The sequence below is a fragment of the Dama dama genome, chromosome 13 (genome assembly GCF_033118175.1).
Source record: "Dama dama isolate Ldn47 chromosome 13, ASM3311817v1, whole genome shotgun sequence".
In the NCBI taxonomy this organism is placed as follows: Eukaryota; Metazoa; Chordata; class Mammalia; order Artiodactyla; family Cervidae; genus Dama; species Dama dama.
The window spans coordinates 62,673,382-62,696,584 of NC_083693.1; the positions used below are offsets into that span (position 1 = coordinate 62,673,382).

Sequence of the window (23,203 nt, forward strand, 5' to 3'; positions counted from 1 at the left end):
GCCCCCCCAAAACCCACCCACATACCATCTCGGTGCTTCAGACTGGCGGGTGGTAGCTTTTTGCCTTGGCTGCGGGCGTAGTCCTGGAGATTCGGGGCGCTGGAGGAGCCCCCCAGCACTGTGGTGCTGAACAGCCCCGTGCACTGTGAGCCTGCAAGGCCGGGAGTGCATTAGTAGCCACGCAAAGCTGCAATTACCACACAGAAGTACACACGACTTCACGTGACAACATCAGGACACACACACACATAATCATTCAGAGCCACCGCCCAGCGGCCACCTCACATAACCACAGACAGCTATCACTACTGTCCACAGCCACGCTGGGCAAGCCGAGTGAGGAGTCTCCTGAAAGTCTGCTTGGCGGATACAAGAGGCCACTATGAATACAGGGTTAGTCATATTAGGGGAACAAAGCTACTCAGAGGGATAAACTGTGCTCTCTAGGTGGCTCCCAGGAATGTTCACAGAACAGGTGGATTCCTCTTGCTCTCCCTAGACATAATTCAGTGCTCCTTATGCTCGAAATAGGGTTAGAAGAACCCAGAGATTGAGTCCCTTACATGTGTGAAAGGAAAGAGCTTTGATTGGAACTAGAGACTAAGTTTTGAGTAGTCAACTCAAATACCAAGTTCTCATAAGTTCCAATTCCTCCTAAGTTTTTCATCCAACATTCCCTCCTTTCTGTTCTCCTTTAGACTTTTTACCTTTCCCAAGAAAGTATGAGACTCACTAAATTTTTAAAGCTGGCATGGATTTAAAGATTGTCCAGTTCAAGCTCTTGATTTTAGAGATGAGGAAACTGAGGTTCAAAAAGGATGTCATTTGCTCAAGGTCATACAGTTTGTTCAGAGCTAAGCTGGACTAGAATCTGGGTCTCTTTTTTTTTTTTTTTTCTTTCTTTTTTTTTTTTTCTGAATCTGGGTCTCCTAACTCTTAGGATCGATCAACTGTGCTGTTAGAAAGGAAATCATGATTTTTCATTGGAAAGAAACAGAGCATTGTTTCTGAAGTGAAAATAGACACGGATTGAAAGGCATGTGAGGGCCCAGGTGATTTATGTAGAACACGCCTACTAACTGCTGAGCACCCTACTCAGGAAAACCTGATGAGCAGAAAAACAGCACAAATCTCATGTTTTTTTCTGCTCTTGAAAGTTTGTTGTCTTGTAAGTCCTATGCTCAATGCCAGATGCTCACAATGTAAGTTCAAAGAAAGCAAATAGAGCTCTTGCCAATAAGAGGAGTAAATAAAACTTGAAAAATCCCTGAAGCAAGTACATCAAGTGAGTCATGTCTCAAATATCTCATCAAGAGGAGGGTTGGGCCCCTCCATGGTCCCCTCTCCTACCTACTACAGCCCACATAGAGACAACGGGCAGGAGGAAACAAGATAAACATTGCAGTTTGTGGGATCTTCTCCTCCACGTCTAGATCCATCTTAGCCAAGACCCTGGGTTTGGTGTGGGAACTTGACATTCATACGGGAAATGGACAGAGGGAGAGGAGGTCGGTTTCCTTTAAGCCCATAGAGAAGGGACTTGCTTTCAGGGGCCCCAACACTTCAGGGTCATCACAGATATCAACAAGTTCTGATGGCTGAAAACTTCTACCCTGGAACCGAGCACCATTTCTCTATATGTCATTTTCTCCTACAATTCATGTGCAAACCACCTCTAGGACAGAGCTCGAGAGAGAGACAAGGACTGCTAAATATGTCTGCTTTTCTTCAGAGAAGCTGAAACTGGCTGGCTCTGTCCCAGACCACCCCCAGGCTTTGTTCTACATTCACTTCCTCCACTAGGGGATTTTTCTGGTGTTGTCCTGCCAGTGCCGTACTGTTCAGCGTTGGATCGTCTCAGGGGGTAGTCTTTACCTTACCACCACCATCTGTCCACCAGACTCAGATCTCTGCCTTCTTCTTGACAGCACTGCCCCTTAACTGGGCCAGACATACCCATCCTCTTTCCCAGCCTACCTGAAACCCAGTTTTTTATGGGACTTCTGGGAGAAAGAATTCCATAGCATAGATCTAGACACTTGTCACTTATTTTTCATGCACCAAATCATCTACCTCTTTCTAGGGCTCCAGAAGACAACCTACCCCCATACAATTAGCCTGGAAAGTTCCCCCCAAACCTTTCTTCTCCTTGCTGGTCCAAATGCTGGCCATTTGGGGGCCAGGAAATTGAGTGCCAAGGAGAAAAGTAACAGATAATGAAAGGAGCATAATGGGACAAGAGAGAAAAAAACAGAGTCTAGACCCCACAACATGTGTCTAACTGCCAGGTCTGGGTACTGGCTCACAGGCACTGTCCAAAGATAGCCCCTCCCAAGGACCACTCCCCACTCCCAAAGAATACAATACCCTCTTAGGCTTGGTCCTTCCTGTAGTCTGTGTTCTTAGGAAAGGTTGAATGATGTTCTCCACCCCTCTCCAGGAATCAAAAAAATCAAGAGACATTCCCTCAAAGTCCTGAGAGAAGCCTCTGCCACTACATCAGTCTCAGATTTGTCCCTCAATTTTCAGGAAGGAAGGAAAAAAAATTACAGGATTAGGAGAGGATGAAGGGGAGGACGTGGAGGTAGGAGGGGCCAGAGCAGGGATGTAATAAACACAGGTCTCAAAGGAAGACGTGGCACAAGTTTTCCAAATGAGGAACATGACCCCTATTGAGGTGGGGGATGGGGGAGGGGGTTCACAAGTACATCTGTTTACAGCTTTGTCTCTGATGACTCTGAACAGTCACCATCTCTATGGACCCTTAATGTCTGGGCTAGACTGAAGGGACAGATAAGGAATAAGAAGTGAAGCCAGAAAAATGCCCTCAGTCAAAGAAATGGGGGTTGGTGTAAAAAACCAAAACACAAACACCATCCTAGAATGGAGACAATCATCTGGGGTCAAAGTTCATATCTGAATATGGTTTCTCCCACTACATCCTCCCCAGCCCCATCCAACAACTCCACCAACTAGATGACCCCAACTCCCATGACTACGGTTTCCCACAACAAAACTCTAAAGAACAGACAGACACCCCTTCCCAATAACAGGTCAGAGATGCTGGAAAGCCATACCTAGGCCGCTCTGCTTCATCTCTGTCGGTGGCCGTGAAGATGAAAAGAGTCGGTACCCACCAGGCCTCGAGGAGGAAGTCTCAGAAAGCACCTGGGGAAAGAGGATTCTGTATGACCACTGAGACACTTCAGTGGAGCAGTCTAAAACTCAGGTCCTGAATTCCTGCCCCTATGAAACCAAGCAATGTCATAAAGTTTAAGAGCCAGAGTACTTTTATGGAGAAGAATACAAAGTCTAAGAATGCATTTTACAGAGGAAACTGCCCAGGGAACCCTTCTATACTAGAAAGTACTTCTGTTTCCAAGATGCCTGTCCCTGCAGCCTTCCAATCCCAAATCTGAGAAATCATTAGTCAACCATTCTCAGTTCTCAGCAGAGCACAGTTCTTCATCTTTATATCCCTATGCAGAACTCAGAAAGCCAATCACAATAGCTCAGCCACAGTAAGTAGTAAAGCCCGGCCATGCCCACTTCTTTCCATGGGACAGTTGTGGTTACAGCAACCATATTTAGTTTCTTTAAAAAAAAAAAAAAAAAATTACTTATTTGGCTTCACTGGGTCTTAGCTGCATCATGCTAGGTCTTCAATCTTCATTGTAGCATGTGGGATCTACTTCTGTGACCAGGGATTGAACTCCAGCCCCCTGCACTGGGAGCATGGAGTCTTAGCCACTGGACCTTCAGAAGTCCCCATACTTAGTTTCTTATCTGAACCAGAAGCCCTCCCCTCCACTCCTAGAGACATGAAATGAATTTCCAAAAAGCCTACAAGGGCTCAGTCACACAACCCCCAACACACACCCTCCTCAGCAGCGTTCTGAGTCCCTAAGTCCCAGAAGGCAAAGACAAAGGCAATCAAGGAAGACGAGGTACACAGGGACACCTGTGTGCAGGAGGCCAGGCGCACAGTGGACACAGCCCGGGACTGTAGGCTGATGGTGGGGGAAGGCCAGGGGAGGTCCCCTGACCTCTGGGGGTGCCCTCCCCTCAAGGGGATCAGGTCCAGGCTCGCTGTGCACTGAATGCTCATGACCTGCAATCAGGCCGGGTGGAAAACCGGTCACGGCTCCTTACACCCCAGGCTCTCCAGAGCCCTAATGCCCACTGGGCAGAGGCCGTTGTAGAGCCAGAGAGGACGATCACCTAGGGCACGGCTGCTATGAAAGTCACAGGTTTTTAATCCTAAACCAGTCCAAACACATAAGAGAAGAAGGAATGGTAAGAAGGGTCGTAGTTGATAAGAGTAAGACTACTGATGCCTATACGTGTAAAACAAGGAGAGGAACTATTAATATGAAAAGGCTGCATGAACAAACAGCAGAGAGAAGATTTTCTTGCAAAGCTGAGGAGAATATCTTGGGCAACCATCAGCCTGCAGAGCCATGGTACAAGCAGTACCAGTAACTCAGAGATAGAAATCTGATGACAACAGGGAGCTTCCTGTAAGCCTGAAAGAAAGAAATCAATTTCATCAAGTTGGGAAGATAATACACTGGGAGCTCTGCTTTGCCTATGTCTCTTGGCTGCTTAAATCGGAAGAAAAGGGGGTCCAGCACAACAGTGCCAGAGAGGCTGACACAAATGGAGAAGACACTGGATATGGAGGAGAAGTCTATTACTGGACAACTACATGTCATTCTGCCCATATGGTCTACCCACATGAGTCAGCAGGGTTCTAGTGTACTGTGGATACTAAGTTAACATATATCTCAAGGAGTGAATGACACATACCCCAGCTAAAGAAACTGAGTATCCATGACGTCAAGTCCACCTTAATCAGGAAGAAAAAGACGAGTCTAGAACAGAGGCTGAAGATTGTCTGCTCCAAAATCTGAACCATGAACCTTTGGCTGAACCTCCGTAAGCTAATCATAGATTCTTCTGACATACTTCAAAATGGAAAGGCCCGTTCCTCTAAGACAGAGAACTGGTACCAAACCAAGTGAACAGATTCATCTGTCAAAGCAGGATCCACACCAGTCATGGTCCTGAGACAGGGCTGAATCATGGGGTCAAAGAGTGTCAATGAGCCAAAGAAGGAAAGGATCTCTCCAGGAAGAAAAGACCAGAACTTTGGTGTTTACCCCAGGATAAAATGTAAGATTTACAAAAATCCTTTCTTCTAGGCTAGAACCAGGGCTAGACACAAACTCCAAGCACAGCAGAACACAGGCCCAGGTTGATAAACCTCATCCAAACAAAGGGGAGACAGACAGACCTCCAGACCTGATTTCCTTTCTGGAATGAGAGTATAGATAACTCTAAAGGGGTTAAATGAAAGTGCCATTTTTAGTAAAGTGATATTTACTACTATCAGAGCCATAATATTTACCCAAGACAACAAGAAGATGGAGAGGGCTTGGCCTTTAATCAACTGTATTGTCTTCATTGCCAACTGTTTACTGAGCATCTATATGATGAGTATTACTTGTATTTATATATTACAGATGAAAAAAATTGAGGCTTGGAGAAGCTGCCTGTCCAAGGTCACATAGCATCTATCAAACAAGATTTTAGCCCAGAGTTCATGCTGTTTCTATTACATTCTCTTCATTTTCTTTTAAAGAACTGCCTTTTCAAATGCAGCCAGAGGCCTCCTCCCCAATCTCATCTCTTGAAGTCCCTGTCTCTCAGATGGCCCTCACCAGCATCTCTTTAACTTCAGAAGGAGCCTCCAGCTTAAAGGAGCTTTATGGGGAGACCAGCTGGGAAAGTGACATTATGGGTTACATATACATCAGGGGCCGGAGGACTCTGCTTAAAAGAATTCCACTGAAGGGATTCAGAGATTCACAGATATTGTCCTACGAGCATTTCTACCACTTCCTTCTCCCAGGCCCCTCCCATTACCTCCATGGAGCCAGCTTTGCGGTTACGAATGAGGGGTGATTTCTTTGGGAGGCCAGGGCCCTCAGAGGGCAGGGGCGAGGTCTGCAATGCTCGGTCTGGCTCATCTGATGCGTTCCCGGGGCACAGGTCCTCCACGCTGCCTTGGTCTGCTTTCCTCTCCTCATTCTACCCAATAGCAGGCACAGAAGGGAGAGGTGTTAATGGCCTCCAGCCTCCTACTCCAGTCTCTCCAATCCTTTCAATTTCCCTGTACTGTTTCCAAGTTTTCCTCCACTTGGTTCCTAAATCCTCCTGTCCCAAATCCCAGTGCTCTGACCCACCTCAGAAGAGGCTGGACGGAATCCACAGCCAGTGGGGGCACTACCTTCTTCCTCAACGCCTTTCACTCCAGGGCTGAAGTGCAACTCCACGTGGAACCGCTCCTCCGACAAGGGATCCTACGGGGCATCACCAGAGGAAGGGGAAGTTGGCGAAGCTGAGTGTGGTGGTGGAAGCCCAGGTAGGGACAACGGAGGAACTCAAGAGGTCACAGCCTTGCAGGGAGGGCTGAGGTTTCAGTGTCTCACCCTCATCTACAGTAACAGCTCCCCACAGTCTAGTCTCATGGGATCCTCATGCCATCACCTCCGCGTGACTTTCCAACTTCCAGTTTGACAATGGAAGTAGAATGGGGAATCTTCCCCAACCATCTCCTGCAGGAATTCAGCTTTGCGACAGTACACACAGCAGCACATTTAAAGGTATCTTTGGGGGGCCAGATGAAGAAAGTATATGTGTAACAGTGTTTGAGAGGAGAAACATTATTTTTCTCACTATAACACTATTCAAATTCCATGCCCTCCCTAATGTCAGAGCTCTGTTCTCTGGTATCTCTCTGACTCAACATCAACCCAGAACATGTCTTTCATTCTAGGGGGAACCTCCTGGACACGCTCTGCGTGCTGCACTTAGATACTGGATTCCACAGATTCTAAGGATGAGAAAGTTTTTCCCTAAAAGGGGATGGAGGAGAAAGAAGGGGCCCTCTCCTCATCCTGCCAGGTTAGCTCCTCACCCGGGTGTTGTCCTCATAGAGCATGATGACAATCTGCGTCATGTAGTTGAGCTCTGGGATGGCACTGAGATAAGCCAAAGCTCGCTGCCACTGTGTATCCTTGGTTTCCTGCCAAACGCGAGAAGAGGCGGGCCAGGGCCCAAGGACGAGGGCGTCAGCGAATGGGCGGGGAGACAGGAGGAAGCTTGCAGTGAAAAAAAGAGTGAGGAGGAGAGTAAAAGAACGCTGGGACAGGAAGCTCATAGGCTGAGGGAAGAAGGAAGACCCTTACATCCAGAAGTCCCCCATAGCGGAAGACACTGAGTAGGGAGTGCACGTGGCTTTCGCTGGTGAAGTAGAGACGTGTTCGAACATGGCGGCCTGGAGACAGCACCCCTCGGGAGTACCTGAGACAACAGCCGGGTCACTCACGCTGTCAGCCCATTGTCTTCCCGGCCCGCCACAAACTCCCTCCCGCCTCAAAGCCTCCCTCCTTTCCATCCCAGAACCCCCTTCCATTCTTGGTTCCCCAAGGGGTCCCGGCCTGGGTTCCCCCAGAGCTCCCTGACACTCCCCCTCCCTCCATCCAGCACTCCGCCCAGCCCTCCCTCACAGGGGATGCAGCTTGTTGACAGACTCATCCTCGTGGGTTCTCTGTAGGTCAAGTAGTATCTTCCGCAACAGTGGGAGACAGAAGCCCACGGCAATTTCCAGTTTCTCCTCCCGACTGATGCCATATTCCTAGGGGCCACAAGCCAGGAATAAGCACCTCAACAAATCTCTTTTTCCTCTCGCCTCATACTCCCAGGCCCAAGGTCATGCTTGTCTTTACCTCAGGTCTCGGGCTTCTTCCCAGTTCACTGCATTCCTCCTCCCTAGGTTTCTCCCCAGTTAGCCTCTTCAGCTTCCTCAGGGCCATGATTATAGCAACTCAACTAATTCCTTCTCTAGCTTCCTCCCCCTGGTTCCCACACCATGCTTCCTTTCTGCCTCTTCTCTCCTTCCTGCCCCAGTGCTCCTGGCCCCAGACTTGATCCCTTCCATGAGACACACCTGGGGAATAACTACATCAGCCAGTGCCTTAGAGAGACGGAGCAGTTCTGCCGTGCCTTCAAGTCCCAGACTCCCATTGTGCTGGACATCATACTTGACACAGTCGTAGATGTCAGGGATCTTACTGATGTCATAGCGCCCACTCTTCTGCCGGAAGTCGCGCTCCAGCTTGCTCCAACGCTGCAGCATCAGCTCTAATGTCTCGCTGTGGTAGAGCTGCAGGTCTGGAAGGCAGACAGACAGTCAGAGAGAGCCAGAGGCTTTATTTAGCTCTAACCGAAGACCCTGGCACATCTGAAGCAGAGCCAGAGAGATGAGGATGACTTGTCTTGGACACATAGAGGAGGGCACGGGGTGGCCTGAGGAACCCGTCCACACCCAAACCCTGAAAAGGAAGACAGTAGTGTTTGAACCCACCTACAGACTTGGGGTCCTGCATCCGTTCCCGGATCTGGTGAGTGAGGTTTTCAATCAGGTCAAATACCTGATCACAGACCTTCACAGGATTCTGGATAACAGCCATGGAGCTGAGCAGGGAAGTGCTTCCAGTGGGAGCCAGCTGTGGAGAATGGAGAGATGGAGAGCAAGACAGACTCAGTGCCAACTGCCCAGGCTCCTGTGCGCTCATCACAGAGACTGTCAGCAAACTGGCTCTGTCTGTCAGCTTGCTCCAACAAGCATTCTCAGGCTTCTGGGAACACTAGCAGTTCCAATGAGGGGACTGGCCTAGCACATAGCTACCTGAGAATGGGTCATCTTAAAAGTTTTGAAGTCCAGAGGAAATAAAACAGATCTAAGTCTTCTTGGAGGTTCTAAAATACTCAGAGAAAATGCTGGGGAATAAAGATTCAACCCAAATCCCCACAGAATGTTTTCATGAGTGGATAATAGAAATGACATTATCTTATTCCCCTAAACAAGATACTAGCTTGAACCTAGAGCAGAGGTGCTGCCTCAGAACTAAGTCCAACTCAAGTATGTAGGATGGTCCCAGTCAATGAAAAACGGGGAGGGGGAGAGGACACCGCAGGTGGAAAGCACATTCTACCTCGCTTGTCACAAGTTCCATTCTTGCTGGTAAAGGGTAGCAAGGGAAAAAGGAAAGATGCCTTAGCTTTTTTTGATTTGACACTGAGCAATGAATTGGAAAATAAGGTATCAAGGTCCTGCCCCTTTATCAAGGCCTGCTCAGAGAAGAACACAGAAAATGCTATTCTCTAGAATAGACCCTAAGCATCTAGGCAACTTTAAGAAAGATCCTAAGTAAGACTAGTTGAGCCTAGAATGGAGAGTGAGAAGATAAAAATGGTTTTTGTCTTAAGTTACTGAGTTTGGGGTGGTTTTTAATACAGCAATAGACAAATTGAAAAACTCTTTTATTGAAAATCCTTGGGATAGGCTGTGTTATGGAATTGAGAATTTTTTGGACTTTAAGAAGTTAATACAGAGCATATGCCATATGTTAGATAATACCTGCAGCAGGGCCTAGGGCATAACCAAACACTGTTCTATGTATATGTATATATGTATACATATATGTACATACATATGTATATATATACAGAAGATGAGATGGCTGGATGGCATCACCAACTCCATGGGCATGGGTTTGGGTAGACTCCAGGAATTGGTGATGGACAGGGAGGCCTGGCGTGCTGCGATTCATGGGGTCGCAAAGAGTCAGACATGACTGAGCGACTGAACTGAACTGAACTGAACTGATACATATATACATATATGTATATACATATCTATGTGTATGACTATTTTACACAAGATGGGATACATAGAGATTAGAAAGAGTCTTGTCATGTTGGGTTTGCGGCCAAAGGAATCTCTTCTTTTTAAATTCACTTATTTTCAGCTGCGCTGGGTCTCTGTTGTTGGGCTTTCTCTAGTTGTGGCAAGCGGGGGCTTCTCATTGTGGTGGCTTTTCCTGTTTCCGATCACAGGCTCTAGGGCATGCGGACTTTAATAGCTGCAGCGCTCAGGTTCAGCAGTTGCAGTTCCCTGACTCTAGAGCACGGGCTCAGCAGTAGTGACACATGGATTTAACGGCTCCGAGGCATGTGGGATCTTCCTGGATCAGAGACTTAATCTGTGTCCCCTGCACTGGCAGGCGGATTCTTAACCACTGGACCACCAGGCTTCCCTGCCAAAGAAGTCTTAGCGGCAAGGTTATAAAAATCTTTCTGATTTTCAAAATTCTAGATGACAGATTGTGGACCCACAGTTACCTCAAAGGAGGGGTAAGGATTAAATTAAATGACTGAGTGTATGGAAAGCATGTAAAACAGTGCCTGGCATATCATAAGTACCATTATTGATTGCTATTATTTAAAATTCTAGGAATTTGGGAGTGGGGTGTATTGGGCACAAAGATAGGGACAGCCTGACCTGATCGTAATCCTCAGGGCCAAAGGGCGCGTCCTGCTGCAGAATGTGATGTAGCCGAGCCTTCACACGGTGCTGGCAGCTGCTCAGGGAATCCCCATCGCTGTCCAAGAGCCCGTTCATGTTGGCACTCTTCACCATTTGTACCAGAATGGGTGTCAACTCCCCTTCTAGAGCCAGAAGGCCCTGGAGGGAAAGCACAAAGTGTATCAGTTTTCCTTCTGCTCTACTTCCCCTAGGCTTCGATGGTCCTAGAGATCAAATGAGAGCCGGCTTGGGGGAGCTGGGGTGCAGATCAAGGAGCCCATCCTATTAATTATTCTCAGTAGCATAGGATGTACTCCTATGAGAAGCAGAAACTTCTCTGAGTTGGCACACAAAACCCTCTGAAATTTCCTGACTAGCTCTCCAAACTCTGCTTCTCTACCTAATGGAAGCTGGGACTGTGGGAGAACTAGAGCGAGAACCTTGGCAAAGGCTGCGGCAGTCATCTGGACTCGGCCCTCATCAGAGGCGTAAATCTTGAGATCATGGCGGAAAGTGCTATGGAGACGAAGCAGCCCACAGCCGGGAAAGCCAGCATAGTCACCTGCGGGCAAAGGGGAGGACCAGGAATGGACAGCTATACACACCCAAGAATGCTCATTTCCCCTTTAACCTCCCCAACACCTCTGTTCCTTTGTTTCCTCAACTTACTCTCTAATCATCTTATCTCGGCCCTGCTGTGTGTCTACACCCCCCACATCCCCGGTCAACAAACACTCACCCTGTCCTCCAGGGTACATGCAGCGGAAAGCTCGACCCAGCTCCTCAGCCTGAACACGGCCAGCCGGGGTCAGTTCTCCACCCCATTTCAGTACCAGCAAGAGGGATGGGGCCAGAGCCTCCCGCTGCGTATCTGCAGGAATAAGAGGGAGTGAACAGGTCTAGACCTAAGGAAAACTGTATGTGCTTAGTCATTCAGTGGTGTCTGACTCTTGCAACCCCAGGGACCGTAGCCCACTAGGCTCCTCTGTCCATGGGATTTCCCAGGCAAGAATACTGGAGTGAGTTGCCATTTCCTCCTCCAGGGGATCTTTTTGACCCAGGGACTGAATCTGCATCTCCTGCACTGCAGGCAGATTCTTTACTGTTAAGAAAATGGGGAAGCACAAGGAAAACAGTGGGGACATCTAAATGTTAAGTTTTCTGAGGAGCCCAGAAAGGTAATCTGGGAGAGAGGTCATCTGAGGATTCAAAAATAAAAGATATGAGTGGTAATGGAAAGAAGTGTTATATCTCACCTTGCCCCTCATTAGAAGCTTTTACTCCATGAGGGTAGTAAGTCAGCTGCACCTTCCGGTTGATGCCTGAGAAGTGACCGTACCTGCAGGATAAACCCACAGTTTGCTTTCTATCCCAGCACCCAATTCTTACTGCTATTGGCCCCCTTTTTCCTATTCCCTTTCTCACATCTCCAGCACGGATTTTAACTGCTCCAATTTCCCTGTCTTCTCCTCGATCTCACCACCGGGTTCTTTCTCCAGTTCAGCCAATAGCAGCCGTGTGATGTCCAGCACCTCCTGGAGGAAATAATAGGGTGTCCACGCAGGAGGCCAAGTCCTGGCTGGTTAGGCTTTCATCCTGGTCTCTGTCTTTTCATAGCACTGCTCCTGCCAGCCAGATTCATCATCTTACCTGTAGCTGCTCTGGCCGCTTCAGTTTTAATTTCCCTGTCTTGTAGCCACCATGTTTTTCGAATAGACTAAAAAATCTGAAGAAAGGAGAAGCTTCAGTATGGGCTGAGAAAGGCAAAAACCTCTGAGAGGTGCCCCTCCCCATTTCCCTTACAAAAACCTATTTGTCTAGATTAGAACACTCGGCTTTTTAACCTTGGGTGTGTCACCTCCATCTTCATCTTCTGCTTGGGTGTACGATCCCCGTGACGAATGATTGCAATGACACAACGAAGTTCCATCCTAAGATCGGGAATGCTGTTAGAGCCTCTTCCCCGTCCCACCCCACACCACCACCCATTTCATCCTACTCGCCACGTCAAAGAACACAGGAAAGACTATCTGAGATGAGGAATACAGGTAGGCTCCACCAGTCAGATGGCATGGGGGCAGAAAGTGAGCACTGGTCTGACTTAGATGTTTTAAGTGGTTACTCCAGATTTTTAACTTTTACTTTTGCTCACATAGTGCCGGAAGTGGTAGGGACAATGGGAATGTCCTCAGCCTCCATGGGGATGGACCACGGGATCTGGAACTGTGGGGCAAGCTCCCGCATTATGGTGTTTCTAGAAGGAGAAACATGAAGAACCCACATGAACATGAATGAACCAGAACTACATGTCTGAACGAAGTTCAAAAAAACTAACAATACATTAATATAAAGTCTAAAGACCTGCAAAAAAAATTCCTATATTGTAAAAAAGATTGTGTTTACCTCGGTGGGAGGGGAGGAGATGTTATTAGTAAGGGTTATGCAGGGGCTTTAACTATATGTGCTTGACTTTTTTTTTTTTGGTTGCACCACACAGCTTGTAAGATTTTAGTTCCCTAACCAGGTATTAAACCCTGGGCCCTCAGCAGTGAAAGTGCCAAGTCCTAACCACTGGGCTGCCAAGGAATTCCCTCAACTATATTCTTAATATTTTATTTCTTAAGCTCAATGGTGAATATACCGATATTCACCGTAGCCATCATTCCTTATACATTTTTGAAATTTTTACATATTAAAAAGTCAAGGTGAAAGACAGTATTATGGTATGATCATATTCAGTACAATAAGTAGTCTGTTTACATACAGAAGAAAAAGACATATTGTTATACCTAAAACAGTTAACACTAATTCCCTCTGGGGAGAGCAATGTTGGGAAGGCAAGAGAGTTGAGGAACCCTTTCTCTACTTTCCTTTTTCACTTTTAAATCATTTTTACAGCATTTAAAGTACAGGCAGACCTCAGGGACATTGAGAGTTCAGTTCCAGAGCACTGCAATATAGTGAATATCTCTGTGAAGTGAGTCACAGGAGTTTTCTTGTTCGGCAGTGCATATGAAAGTTACCGTGGTCCAGTAAGTGTGCAATAGTATTACGTCTAAAAAAACAATGTACATACCTTAATTAAAAAATACTTATTGCTCAAAAGTGCTAACCATCATCTGAGCCTTCAGCAAGTTCTAATCTTTTTGCAATAGTAACATCAAAGATCACTGATCATAAAAAAAAAAAAAAATCACTGATCACAGATCATTATGACAAGCATAATAACAATGAAAAAGCTAGAAATACTGTGAGAATTACCAAAATGTCACACAGAGACATGAAGTTAGGAAATGCTGTTAGAAAAATGGTGAAAATAGACTTGCTCAAAGGTTGCCACAAACCTTCAAAATGTAAAAAAACACAATACCTGCAAAGTTCAACAAAATAAGGTGTCTTTAAAGTAAAAACTTCGCTATCCTCTTTAAGCCGATTCTCCCCAACCCAGACCACTGTGTCCCTTACCCTAGAATCTTGGCACAGTCATCATAGTATTTCATTGAATTCTTGACAAAACTGAAGCCATTGACATCACACACAAAGGAGTGACCATTGGCACGGAGGAGATCAAAACCACAAACTGTTTGCTGCAAGAGGAAGAAGGGAAGATGAGAACAAGAGAGCCATGCTTCCTTCCCAGCTTCGCCCCGCCAACCTCTCCCTCATGCCAGAGCCCCTCCCCTGCACCCCGCTCCTGCACAACCTCCCTGCCAAGGGGCCTCTCTTCACCTTAAAAGCTACGCAGACTTTCCTGGCCACCAGCTTTTCCATGGCGGTCAGCATGACTGGATATCGAATCTCTTTCCCCTCACTGTCTCGTTCAACCTTCCCATCCAAAGCTGGAGATTTTCTGGCTTCAGCATGGGCATAGTCTGGCCCCACTGTATACACCTGCAGGTACATAGCATCACTGAGTATGCCCACAGCTCACCCTGTATGTGAGAAGGCAATATGAGCATCATGTCTGTAGGCTAGTTTCCCAGTAAACATAAACAAAACAAACAAATCCCCTGAATATTAAAAAGAAGAAGACTGACTTTTTTTTTTTACTGAGATGGAACTTCAGTATCATTAAGAAAGTTTCTCCATGGGACTCTAAAACTATCGCCTAGTCCACACTAAGAAATAACTTACCAACATTATTGCATTTTCCACATTACCCTTGCCCTCGCTCTGATAGTGACAATATAAATACCTACTTCCCCAATCCTTATCTTCACCTGCATATGAAAGCCAATCCCATTCACACTTTATTTTTTATAACTGCTTCCCTACACTTCTACTTGCTTCACAAGCACCCCACCCCACTCAGACATTTATAACCTCTTAAATCCCCGTATCCACCATAACCTTGACATCTGTGCCATCTGTTGGCATAAACTCCTCATAGATGTATGAGCCTGTCTTTCGGACGCTGCTCTCTGGAGAGTAAACACTGCTTCGGCTGCCAATCTTCAGGAGAAAAAGGAAGGGGAAGAGAAAAAAAAGGTTGCTTCTAACTTGTCCCCAAGTCTTCCAGCTTCCCTTCCCACAACTTCATTCTTGCCCATCTACTTCTCTGCCTCCCCAGATGTCTCCCACACCTTACGGAAGAGGCGCTGGCTCCCTCCACCAGCTGAGCTGGGGTAGTAGATGTAAACGTTGTGGTCCTCTGCACTCACGGGCTTCTCCACAAAGGGCTTGGGAAAGATGGCTCCATTTACCTCCACCTGGTCTTCACCCTCTATCAGGTTGCACTCTGAAAGGTAGGTGTGCGGTCATTCCTAGGGCCCAAGAATGCTTCCAACTCCCACTTCTCTGAGTTTTAATCTCCATAACGCTCAAATTTCCATGACCATACTTTAATAATAGATACGGTAACTAACATCTGTATGAGAGGTCTCAGATTCTGTCCAAAGACCTATGGCTCTAGCTTTACCCGTAGTCCAGTAACCAAAGCCTCCCAGAGACAGGTGGCACATAGCTGTCTAGAGAATGGAGAACTGGGCTCAGTCACAGAAAGCGGGGCAGCGTAGGACTGGACAAGGCCAGGTACTCACCCTCAGGCCGGGCAGGGTCACGGTTGAGCACAGCGTATCGAGGCAGGTCAATACCTTCCTCCTGCAGGATCCGGTACACCTCTCTCCTGTTACCCCCGAATAAATTAGCTGGGAGAGGTGGAGGCAGGTGACGAGGGGAGAGGCTAGGGATTTCATTCACTCAGGAATTGGGAGACACCCGTGTACAGAACTCAAGAGGGTTTGGTACAACAATTCAGCATGTTTGTTTGACTCTGCCCCTCCCAGAGTGGGTTCTCTAAAACAGGCGTGATCTCGGGGCCACCCACCCCACCAGTCAACAGAAAGCTGTACCTATCCTGGATGTAATACTGCATAGCCAGGTCATTGATAAGAAAAGGGTTTCGAAGCTTGGAGTAAGCAACAGCTTTGTCCAGGGGAAAGCCTGGGATGGAGAGAGGAAATAGAGAGGTGGAATAAAGAAAGTGAGAGAAATAGTGAGAAAACAGCAAAAGAAACAGAGAAATGTGTTAAAGCTATTCGTTGGCACTGAGCTCCACAACCCGTCCAACCCAGCCCTCATCCTCCTGCCCAACTTCTCAAGTCTAGAAAATCCATCAGGAAAAAAGCAAAACAGAAACTACTTGTAGGGTCCTTCCAGAGACCAATTCTGTCAGAGATCTGAAGAATCTTAGAGCTGTCCTGAGGTTTGAATATGGGCTTTAAACTAACCCCAGCAACTTCTCCAAGATGTAGGAAAAGCAAACCCCTTTGCACTGTTCTCTAGTGTTGGGAAGAGAGGACGACTTCTTTACTATTTGACAGTAAGAGCCTCATTTCCCAGTCCAGCATTCCCAACACCACTCCTTCCCATTTTCCTTCACAGACGCCAACCTTTGGAGTGGAAGGAGATGAGGCAATGGCAGGATGGCCAGTTTTCCACAGGTTCATTGAGGATCACGTCTTCTCCCAGGATGATAACAGTCAGGTAGTCAAACCTGCAGAGTCGCTCTAGGATCTGGGTCATTGGCTTGGACTTGGATTTCTTGGTCATGGCACAGATGCCAACAATGATCTGAGGTTCAGGAGGCTACCAGGAGGAAGTGCCGTCAGGAACTCAGGAACTTCTCACCTGAACCCGCCTTTATCAGGGAACACTGACTAATCATGTCCTTAGGGCAGAGTTTCTTGTCAGGACTTTGGACTTGGGGGGTTAAGATTGTCTCCTAACTCGGGCCTAGATTGGGGTTCCTGCAGGGATTCCTCCTGCCATGGTGTGTACTCAGGCAGAAGAGTCAGAGAACCAATAATCATGAGACAACAGGAGGCGGGCATAAGCATAAGGACTTCAAGGAGAGGCAGTCTAACCAGTCACCACTGCCCTTGCCTTTCATCAAAAGAGGGCCTGTTTATGACAGGGCGTCTAAGCATCTGGGAAGATCGGGAGGTGGCGTCTCAATCCTATGGAATCTCCACTATGGCGGGGGTCCCAACACCAAGTGACATCATGGCCCCCAGTCTTACCACTTCATCCTCCTCATCCTCGAGGAGCTCGCTGTCACTCTCTTCTGGCCTCATGCCGAGTCCACGGGGGCCCAGCCCCTCATCTCCAGCTCCGAGGAAGAAGTGGGCTGTGGCACTCTCGCCCTCACTGGCCGGCAGTGACCACATCCCCGCCGGAGCACCCGCTCATCCCGCCCTGAAATGGAGGGGATCCCCATTAGCTAAGAATCCAAGTCCCATGGTAGTGGGTGGGGATGGGGGATGGGGAATGAGAAAATAAGAGGGAACTACCGAGGGGAAACAGGAAACAAAGCTACAGCGTCAAGGATCAACAGGGAAGGAGGCATGTGGGCTGTGACTGGCAATGACTAAAGATCCCCAAGAGAAAATCAAGGTTTCCCTTTTTCTCCTTGCTCACCCCACCCCCAACCACGAGCCTGGGATGAAAATCAGTGGATTAACCCTTACCGTGCCGGCATGTCCCTGATTCTACCAGCAAGAAAAATCATTAACTCCAGCAGCAAATGGGAAAGGCAGTTCTTCATGGAGGGCCACTGGTGATTCCTAACAGAAAAGAAGGTTAGAGTGACATTTCAACTTTGGATTCATTCGAAATCTTCCCAGTCCTCCTCTACCTCCCAATGATAAAAAGCAGACACATCACTTTGCCGACAAAGATTGGTAAAGTCAAAACTATGGTTTTCCCAGGAGTTGTATATGGATGTTAGAGTTGGACCATAAAGAAAGCTGAGCACCAAAGAATTGATGCTTTTGAATTGCGATGCTAGAGAAGACTCTTGGGAGTCCCTTGGACCGCAAGGAGATCAAAACAGTCAATCCTAAAGAAAATCAACATTCATTGGAAGGACTGATGCTGAAGCTGAAGCATGCTGAAGCTAAGCTCCAACACCTTGGCCACCTGATGCGAAGAGCTGACTCACTGGAAAAGACCCTGATGCTGGGAAAGACTGAGGGCAGGAGGAGAAGTAGGTGACAGAGGATGAGATGGTTGGATGGCATCACCAACTCATTGGATATGAATTTGTGCAAACTCCAGGAGATAGTGAAGGACAGGGAAGCCTGGCATGCTGCAGTCCATGGGGTCACAAAGAGTCAGACATGATTTAGCGACTGAACAACAACAATACAAGAGCAGAGGAATGAGAGAGCTCAGTTGCTTTTGCTCTTCACCTCTACCTTCATTCCTACCAAGGACTAACTCAAAAAAACATTGATTGATTGATTGGGTGCACCGTATGTTCTAAGCGTTGTATAAGAACATTAAAATCCCTTTGCCTGCCACTCTCCTTCATCTACTTTACCTTAAGAGAAAGACACCCAATTCCAGAAAATCTGTTCAAGAAAAAAGGTCTAGTGCTAGTTGGGAAATTGAGGATACAGGCATCCATACAACAGGCCCCAACCCATTCTCAAACTGAAATTTCAGTTTTCTCTCTACTGTCACAGGGTACACAGACACAAGGCTGGTCTAGGCCAAGGTCCTTCACAACAGAAGCTACAACAAGAAAAAAAACAAAAAACAAAAAACATCCTCCCTAGAGCCATTATCAGTGAGAATATATTTTTTAAAAATAATTTTATGTATCTATTTTTGGCTGTGTTGGGTCTTCCTTGCTGAGAGGGCTTTTCTCCAGCTGCAGTGAGTGGGAGCTACACTCTAGTTGCAGTTCGAGCTTCTCATTGCAGAGGCTTTTCTTGTCTTGGAGCATGGGCTCTAGGGCACAAGGGCTTCAGTAGCTACATCATGAGGGCCCCGTAGGTGCAGTTCCTGGGCTCTAGAGCACAAGTTCAGTTGTGGTGACACAAGAGCTTTGCTGTTCTGTGGCATGTGGGATCTTCCCAGATCAGGAATCGAACCCGTGTCTCCTGCATTGGCAGGCAGATTCTTTGCCACTAAGCCATCTGGGAAGCTCTGGTAATATCTTAGTTAAAATTGAATCAGAACAACCTGGAAGTTCCATTTTTGCACACATATAGAAGTAGTGGTTCTTAACTAACTGTGATTATACTGTGCAAGAAACAACTCTCAGGAGACACTTCTGGTTATCACAGTTTGGGAAGTGCTATTGGCATCTACGGAGTAGAGGCCAGGGATGCTGGTAAACATTCTAAAAAGCATAGCATATACCTCCACAACAAAGAATTGTCCAGTCCAAAATGTGAGTGGTGCCAAGGCTGAGAAACCCCCTGTAGAGAAATTTTCCCACGTGTGTGCAGAATATTCATGACCTACTGTTGGTAAGGGTAAAACCGAAGAACAATTCAGAGGTCACAAGTTAAAGAACGATAAATATTATGCAGTATATACAAATGGCTGACTAATAGCAATTATTAAAAATGAATCAGGGGCAGGGTTCCCTAGTGGTCTAGTGGTTAAGGATCCATCTGCCAGATCAAGAGACTTGGGTTCGATCCCTAATCCAGGAAGACCCCGTGTGACTCAGAGCAGCTGAGCCTGTGGGCCACAACTATTGAGCCCGTGCTCTAGAGCCTAGGAGCCGCAAATACAGAGCCCACGTCTCACAACTGCTGAAGCCCGTGTGCCGTAGAACCTGTGCTTGGCAACGAGAGAAGCCACCACCCTGCAGCTAGAGACTAGCCCCCACTCTCCACAACTAGAGAAAAGCAAAGAAAACCCAGCACTGCCCTCCCCCCAAAAAAGAGAGAATTGGGGGATAAATTAGGAGCTTGAAGATTAAGATATACACACTCTCTATATAAAATAACTAAACAACAAGGACCAACTGCATAGCACAGGGAACTCTACTCAATATCTTGTAATAATCTATAATGAAGGGACTTTCCTGGTGGGCCAGTGCCTAAGACTCTGTGCTCCCAACGCAAGCAGCCCAGGATTGATCCCTGGTCAGGGAACTGGATCCCACATGCCAGAACTAAAGATTCCGAGTGTTGCAACTAAGACCTTGTACAGCCAAAAAACAAACAAACAAAAAAACTATAATGGAAAAGAATCTGAAAAAAGAATATATATACGTGTGTGTATGTATATGTACGTGTGTATATGTATATATATATATGGATCAGTTTGCTGAAACTAACACAACATTGTAAATTAACTATCCTTCAATTTTTAAAAAATGAATCAAAGCTATATAAAACACGAACAGCTTCCAAATGCAAACTGCAGAAATATACATGAAGGACAATTCTACTTGTACAAATAAAAATACTCCAAATGTTTACGACTGCATACATAATTAGACACATCTGTTAACACTAGATCCTGGGGATACAAGGACCTGTTATTCTTTTCTCCCAAAATGAAATTGAGTCATATCAGCAATTTTCTACATTCTGCAAAAGTTCTCAGAAACTCTGACCAATGGATCTAATGAAAGCCACAAACTCTGTAAGTAAATGGAATGATTTAGCCTTTAGTCCTCAATAATTCCTTTCTGTATTTTTATTTTAAATCCTTACACTTCAAGTGAACTCTGAAGCTTTGATTAGAAAGGCACAGCTAATCTTTATACAGATCTTGACCTTTCTAGTCTTCACTACCTGCTTTTCTCTGTTCTTCCACCACCAGACAACACTCTCCTTAGACTTAACATTTCCAGATGTGCACCGTAGGCCTTACACATACACACCCCTCCTGATTACAGGCTATTTCTTTGAACTCCTTCCTAGTGACCTGACCCAGTTTCCATGACTTGTGACATTCTCAAGGTCCTTGTACAGTTTAAGCAAGCCGAAATTTGTGGCAGGCTTTATCCTTTCTCTGAAGCAGGAGCTTTTTCTAGGTCTAAGATTCCTAACCCTTCACACTTTCTGCCACTAAGCCCTTCCTGGTCTGCTACTGAATGCACACGATCACATTCTTGAAATTCTATTTTAACTCTATAACAGGAGATGGCAATAGAATAGCAAAGGAAAACGTGTTCACAAATGTGGGGCTGAAGGAACATGAAAGGTCTAAATTCATAGTTAACAAAGCAGAAATAGAAGCCTGACAGAAATAGCTATGAAATAAGCCAGGATTTATTTAGATGTACCTCTGGGAGAAGCTGGGCTTTAACGTGGTGTTCCAACAGCCATGGCTGGTTTCTGTGCTCTTCTCCCCTTCCTCCTCCTTCCTTCCTAATACTTTGTTGCAAAAGAAAACTTCAGACTCTACAGTTGGCTAAAGGGCAAGTCTTACTGGGGCCTGAATCTATGTGGAAGGGAGTGAGGGAGAGAGGGAGGAGACAGTAGGTGAGGAGAGGGAGGGGCAGGGGCACAATCCCCTCAGGAACATCTATGTTAAATTGGATCTAGAGAAGGGATGTGGTTTCCCTGGTGGCTCAGATATTGGAGAATCTGCCTGCAACACGGAAGACCCAGGTTTTAAGAGAGGGGATAGAAGGGAGGGTGCTGTGCTATGCTTAGTCGCTTCTGACTCTTTGTGACCCCAAGGACTGTAGCCTGCCAGGCTCCTCTGTCCCTGGAATTCTCCAAGCAAGAGAATTGGAGTGAATACCCTATCCCTTCTCCAGGGGCTCTTCCTGCATTACAGGCAGATTCACTGCCAGCTGACCTACCTGGGAAGTCCAGAAGGGAGAGTAGGTGGTTCAGTCGCTAAGTTGTGTCCTACTCTAGCGACCCCATGGACTGTAGCCTGCCAGGCTCCTCTGTCCATGGAATTTCCCAGGCAAGAATACTGGAGTGGGTTGACATTTCCTTCTCCAGGGGATCTTCCCGACCCAGGAATGGAACCCGGGTCTCCTGCATTGCAGGCAGATTCTCTACCAACTGAGGGAGGGTAAACTGTGTTAATTTCTTTATCCCTTAGAATGTAGGGCTGCTTGCCTAGTCCTCTAATTTCTTTAACCACCATGCACTTGTTGCAGGGCCCCATTAGTGGTGAAAGAGAGAGGTCAGTACAGAGTCCAGGCAGAAATAATTCCAACACAGTTAAAACTCCTCAAACCATCAACATTGTCTCCTTCAACAGTGGACCCCTTAGTTCCTACTTGATGCAGTTTTTTGTTTGTTGTTGTTTGGGGTTGTTTTTTTTTTTTTTTTTTGGATGCAGACTCGAATGATTCATACATTCCCTTTTTCTGGCACCGATGAAATGTGCTGATGCCCTTGTTCTCCATTATCAGCTCCCTCATACCGCTTTCTTTTCCCTACTTGCTAAAATGACTCTTCTTGACTCCCTGAACTACCGGTCTCTCCTCCCTCACTGATCAACTGATCCAATGAACCATCCGACTAACCCTCTCCCTCACGGCCTCCCCAGCCTTAGGTAGTCGTTCAAACCCCGATGAGTCACCGCACTTGGTAACAAATGTACTTGGAACCCTCAGAGCTTTCCACCCCCTACCCCCACAGGCTGTCTGCGGGCCACTCTTTCCCCAGCCGCCCTCCCTCCAGGCTCACCTCTCTCCTCGCTACAACCCCCTTCCTCCAGCCGACTCTCCGGTCCGACTCCATTCCCACCTCGCCTCACGCGGACCTGCCCACTCTGACCCTCTCCCCTGCAGACGCCCAGGCTCGGCAGGACCCCTCTTCCTCACGCAGACCTCACGCGCCCATCTCTTCTCTCGCGGACCCCCCTCCTCTGCGCGCCTCACTCCGCTCCGGGTCCCGACTGCCACCGCCCATCCTGACTCCTCTAGCCTCTGCCCGCCCCCGCCTTCCCCGCCTCACTCTCCCTTCGCTGACATTGAGGCCTCTCCGCCGCCTCCCTTCCCAGAGCGGCCCCCCGGCCACTACCAACCAGGGCCCTCCGCACCAACGGAGCCCACTCCACCCAGCCCACCCCCTCAGATACCGCCCCCGCCGCCCCGGGCCCTCACTCACCCGCCTCCCTGCGCTCGCGCAGCCGAACCTGCCGGCAGCGACACCTGACAGCGGCCCAATCAAAGCGCAACTTCTCTTCGGTGCCACCAATCAGCGGAGGGCGCGCACCGGCTGCGGAGTCAGGCTGCGTTGGCCGGCGCTTCTGAGCGGAGGCGGGTGGCCTCTAGTGGCTCTAGGCAGGGAGTGCAACCTGACGTCCTTTCTCCGATTTCTAACTGCGTCGCCACAGTCCATATGCTTGGTCTAGACGGAGACTTTCCAGTGAGACGAAGTTGGGCGGGGAGGGGGGCGGGGGGGAAGCAAGATGCAGAGAAAAAGGCAGAGTCTGTTGCCATTGCACATCCTTGAGGACAAAACCAGGTCTTCTGTTTGTCTTGTAAAATAAAACGGGATGTGATAGATGTAGTGGTGGTTGTTCAGTCGCCGAGTCGTGTCCGAC

At 47.5% G+C, this 23,203-nt stretch overlaps 1 protein-coding gene across 5 annotated transcripts in view; it reads right to left on the reverse strand.

Annotated features, from left to right (window-relative positions):
• Nucleotides 1-22,833, reverse strand: part of PPIP5K1 (diphosphoinositol pentakisphosphate kinase 1) — a 39,990-nt gene extending 17,157 nt beyond the window's left edge. The window contains exons 1-28 of one of the 5 annotated variants that reach the window (XM_061159259.1): nt 22,765-22,781; nt 20,973-21,063; nt 17,404-17,499; nt 16,957-17,131; nt 16,327-16,522; nt 15,787-15,877; nt 15,475-15,560; nt 15,019-15,173; nt 14,786-14,887; nt 14,165-14,326; nt 13,901-14,022; nt 12,588-12,689; nt 12,280-12,366; nt 12,086-12,161; nt 11,861-11,970; nt 11,692-11,774; nt 11,175-11,306; nt 10,876-10,997; nt 10,412-10,594; nt 8,432-8,573; nt 8,015-8,238; nt 7,575-7,702; nt 7,254-7,368; nt 6,983-7,090; nt 6,249-6,365; nt 5,929-6,093; nt 3,078-3,168; nt 26-151 (exon numbers count right to left, since the gene is read on the reverse strand). In XM_061159259.1, the coding sequence (XP_061015242.1) occupies nt 26-151; nt 3,078-3,168; nt 5,929-6,093; nt 6,249-6,365; nt 6,983-7,090; nt 7,254-7,368; nt 7,575-7,702; nt 8,015-8,238; nt 8,432-8,573; nt 10,412-10,594; nt 10,876-10,997; nt 11,175-11,306; nt 11,692-11,774; nt 11,861-11,970; nt 12,086-12,161; nt 12,280-12,366; nt 12,588-12,689; nt 13,901-14,022; nt 14,165-14,326; nt 14,786-14,887; nt 15,019-15,173; nt 15,475-15,560; nt 15,787-15,877; nt 16,327-16,522; nt 16,957-17,103 (3,172 nt within the window). In that variant the 5' untranslated portion in view covers nt 17,104-17,131; nt 17,404-17,499; nt 20,973-21,063; nt 22,765-22,781. Of the gene's footprint in view, nt 1-25; nt 152-3,077; nt 3,169-5,928; nt 6,094-6,248; nt 6,366-6,982; nt 7,091-7,253; nt 7,369-7,574; nt 7,703-8,014; nt 8,239-8,431; nt 8,574-10,411; nt 10,595-10,875; nt 10,998-11,174; nt 11,307-11,691; nt 11,775-11,860; nt 11,971-12,085; nt 12,162-12,279; nt 12,367-12,587; nt 12,690-13,900; nt 14,023-14,164; nt 14,327-14,785; nt 14,888-15,018; nt 15,174-15,474; nt 15,561-15,786; nt 15,878-16,326; nt 16,523-16,956; nt 17,132-17,403; nt 17,500-20,972; nt 21,064-22,764 lie in introns of all 5 variants that reach the window. The other 4 variants (XM_061159262.1, XM_061159260.1, XM_061159258.1 and 1 more) reach the window with 4 other exon arrangements.
• Between the last annotated feature and the right edge of the window lie 370 nt (nt 22,834-23,203).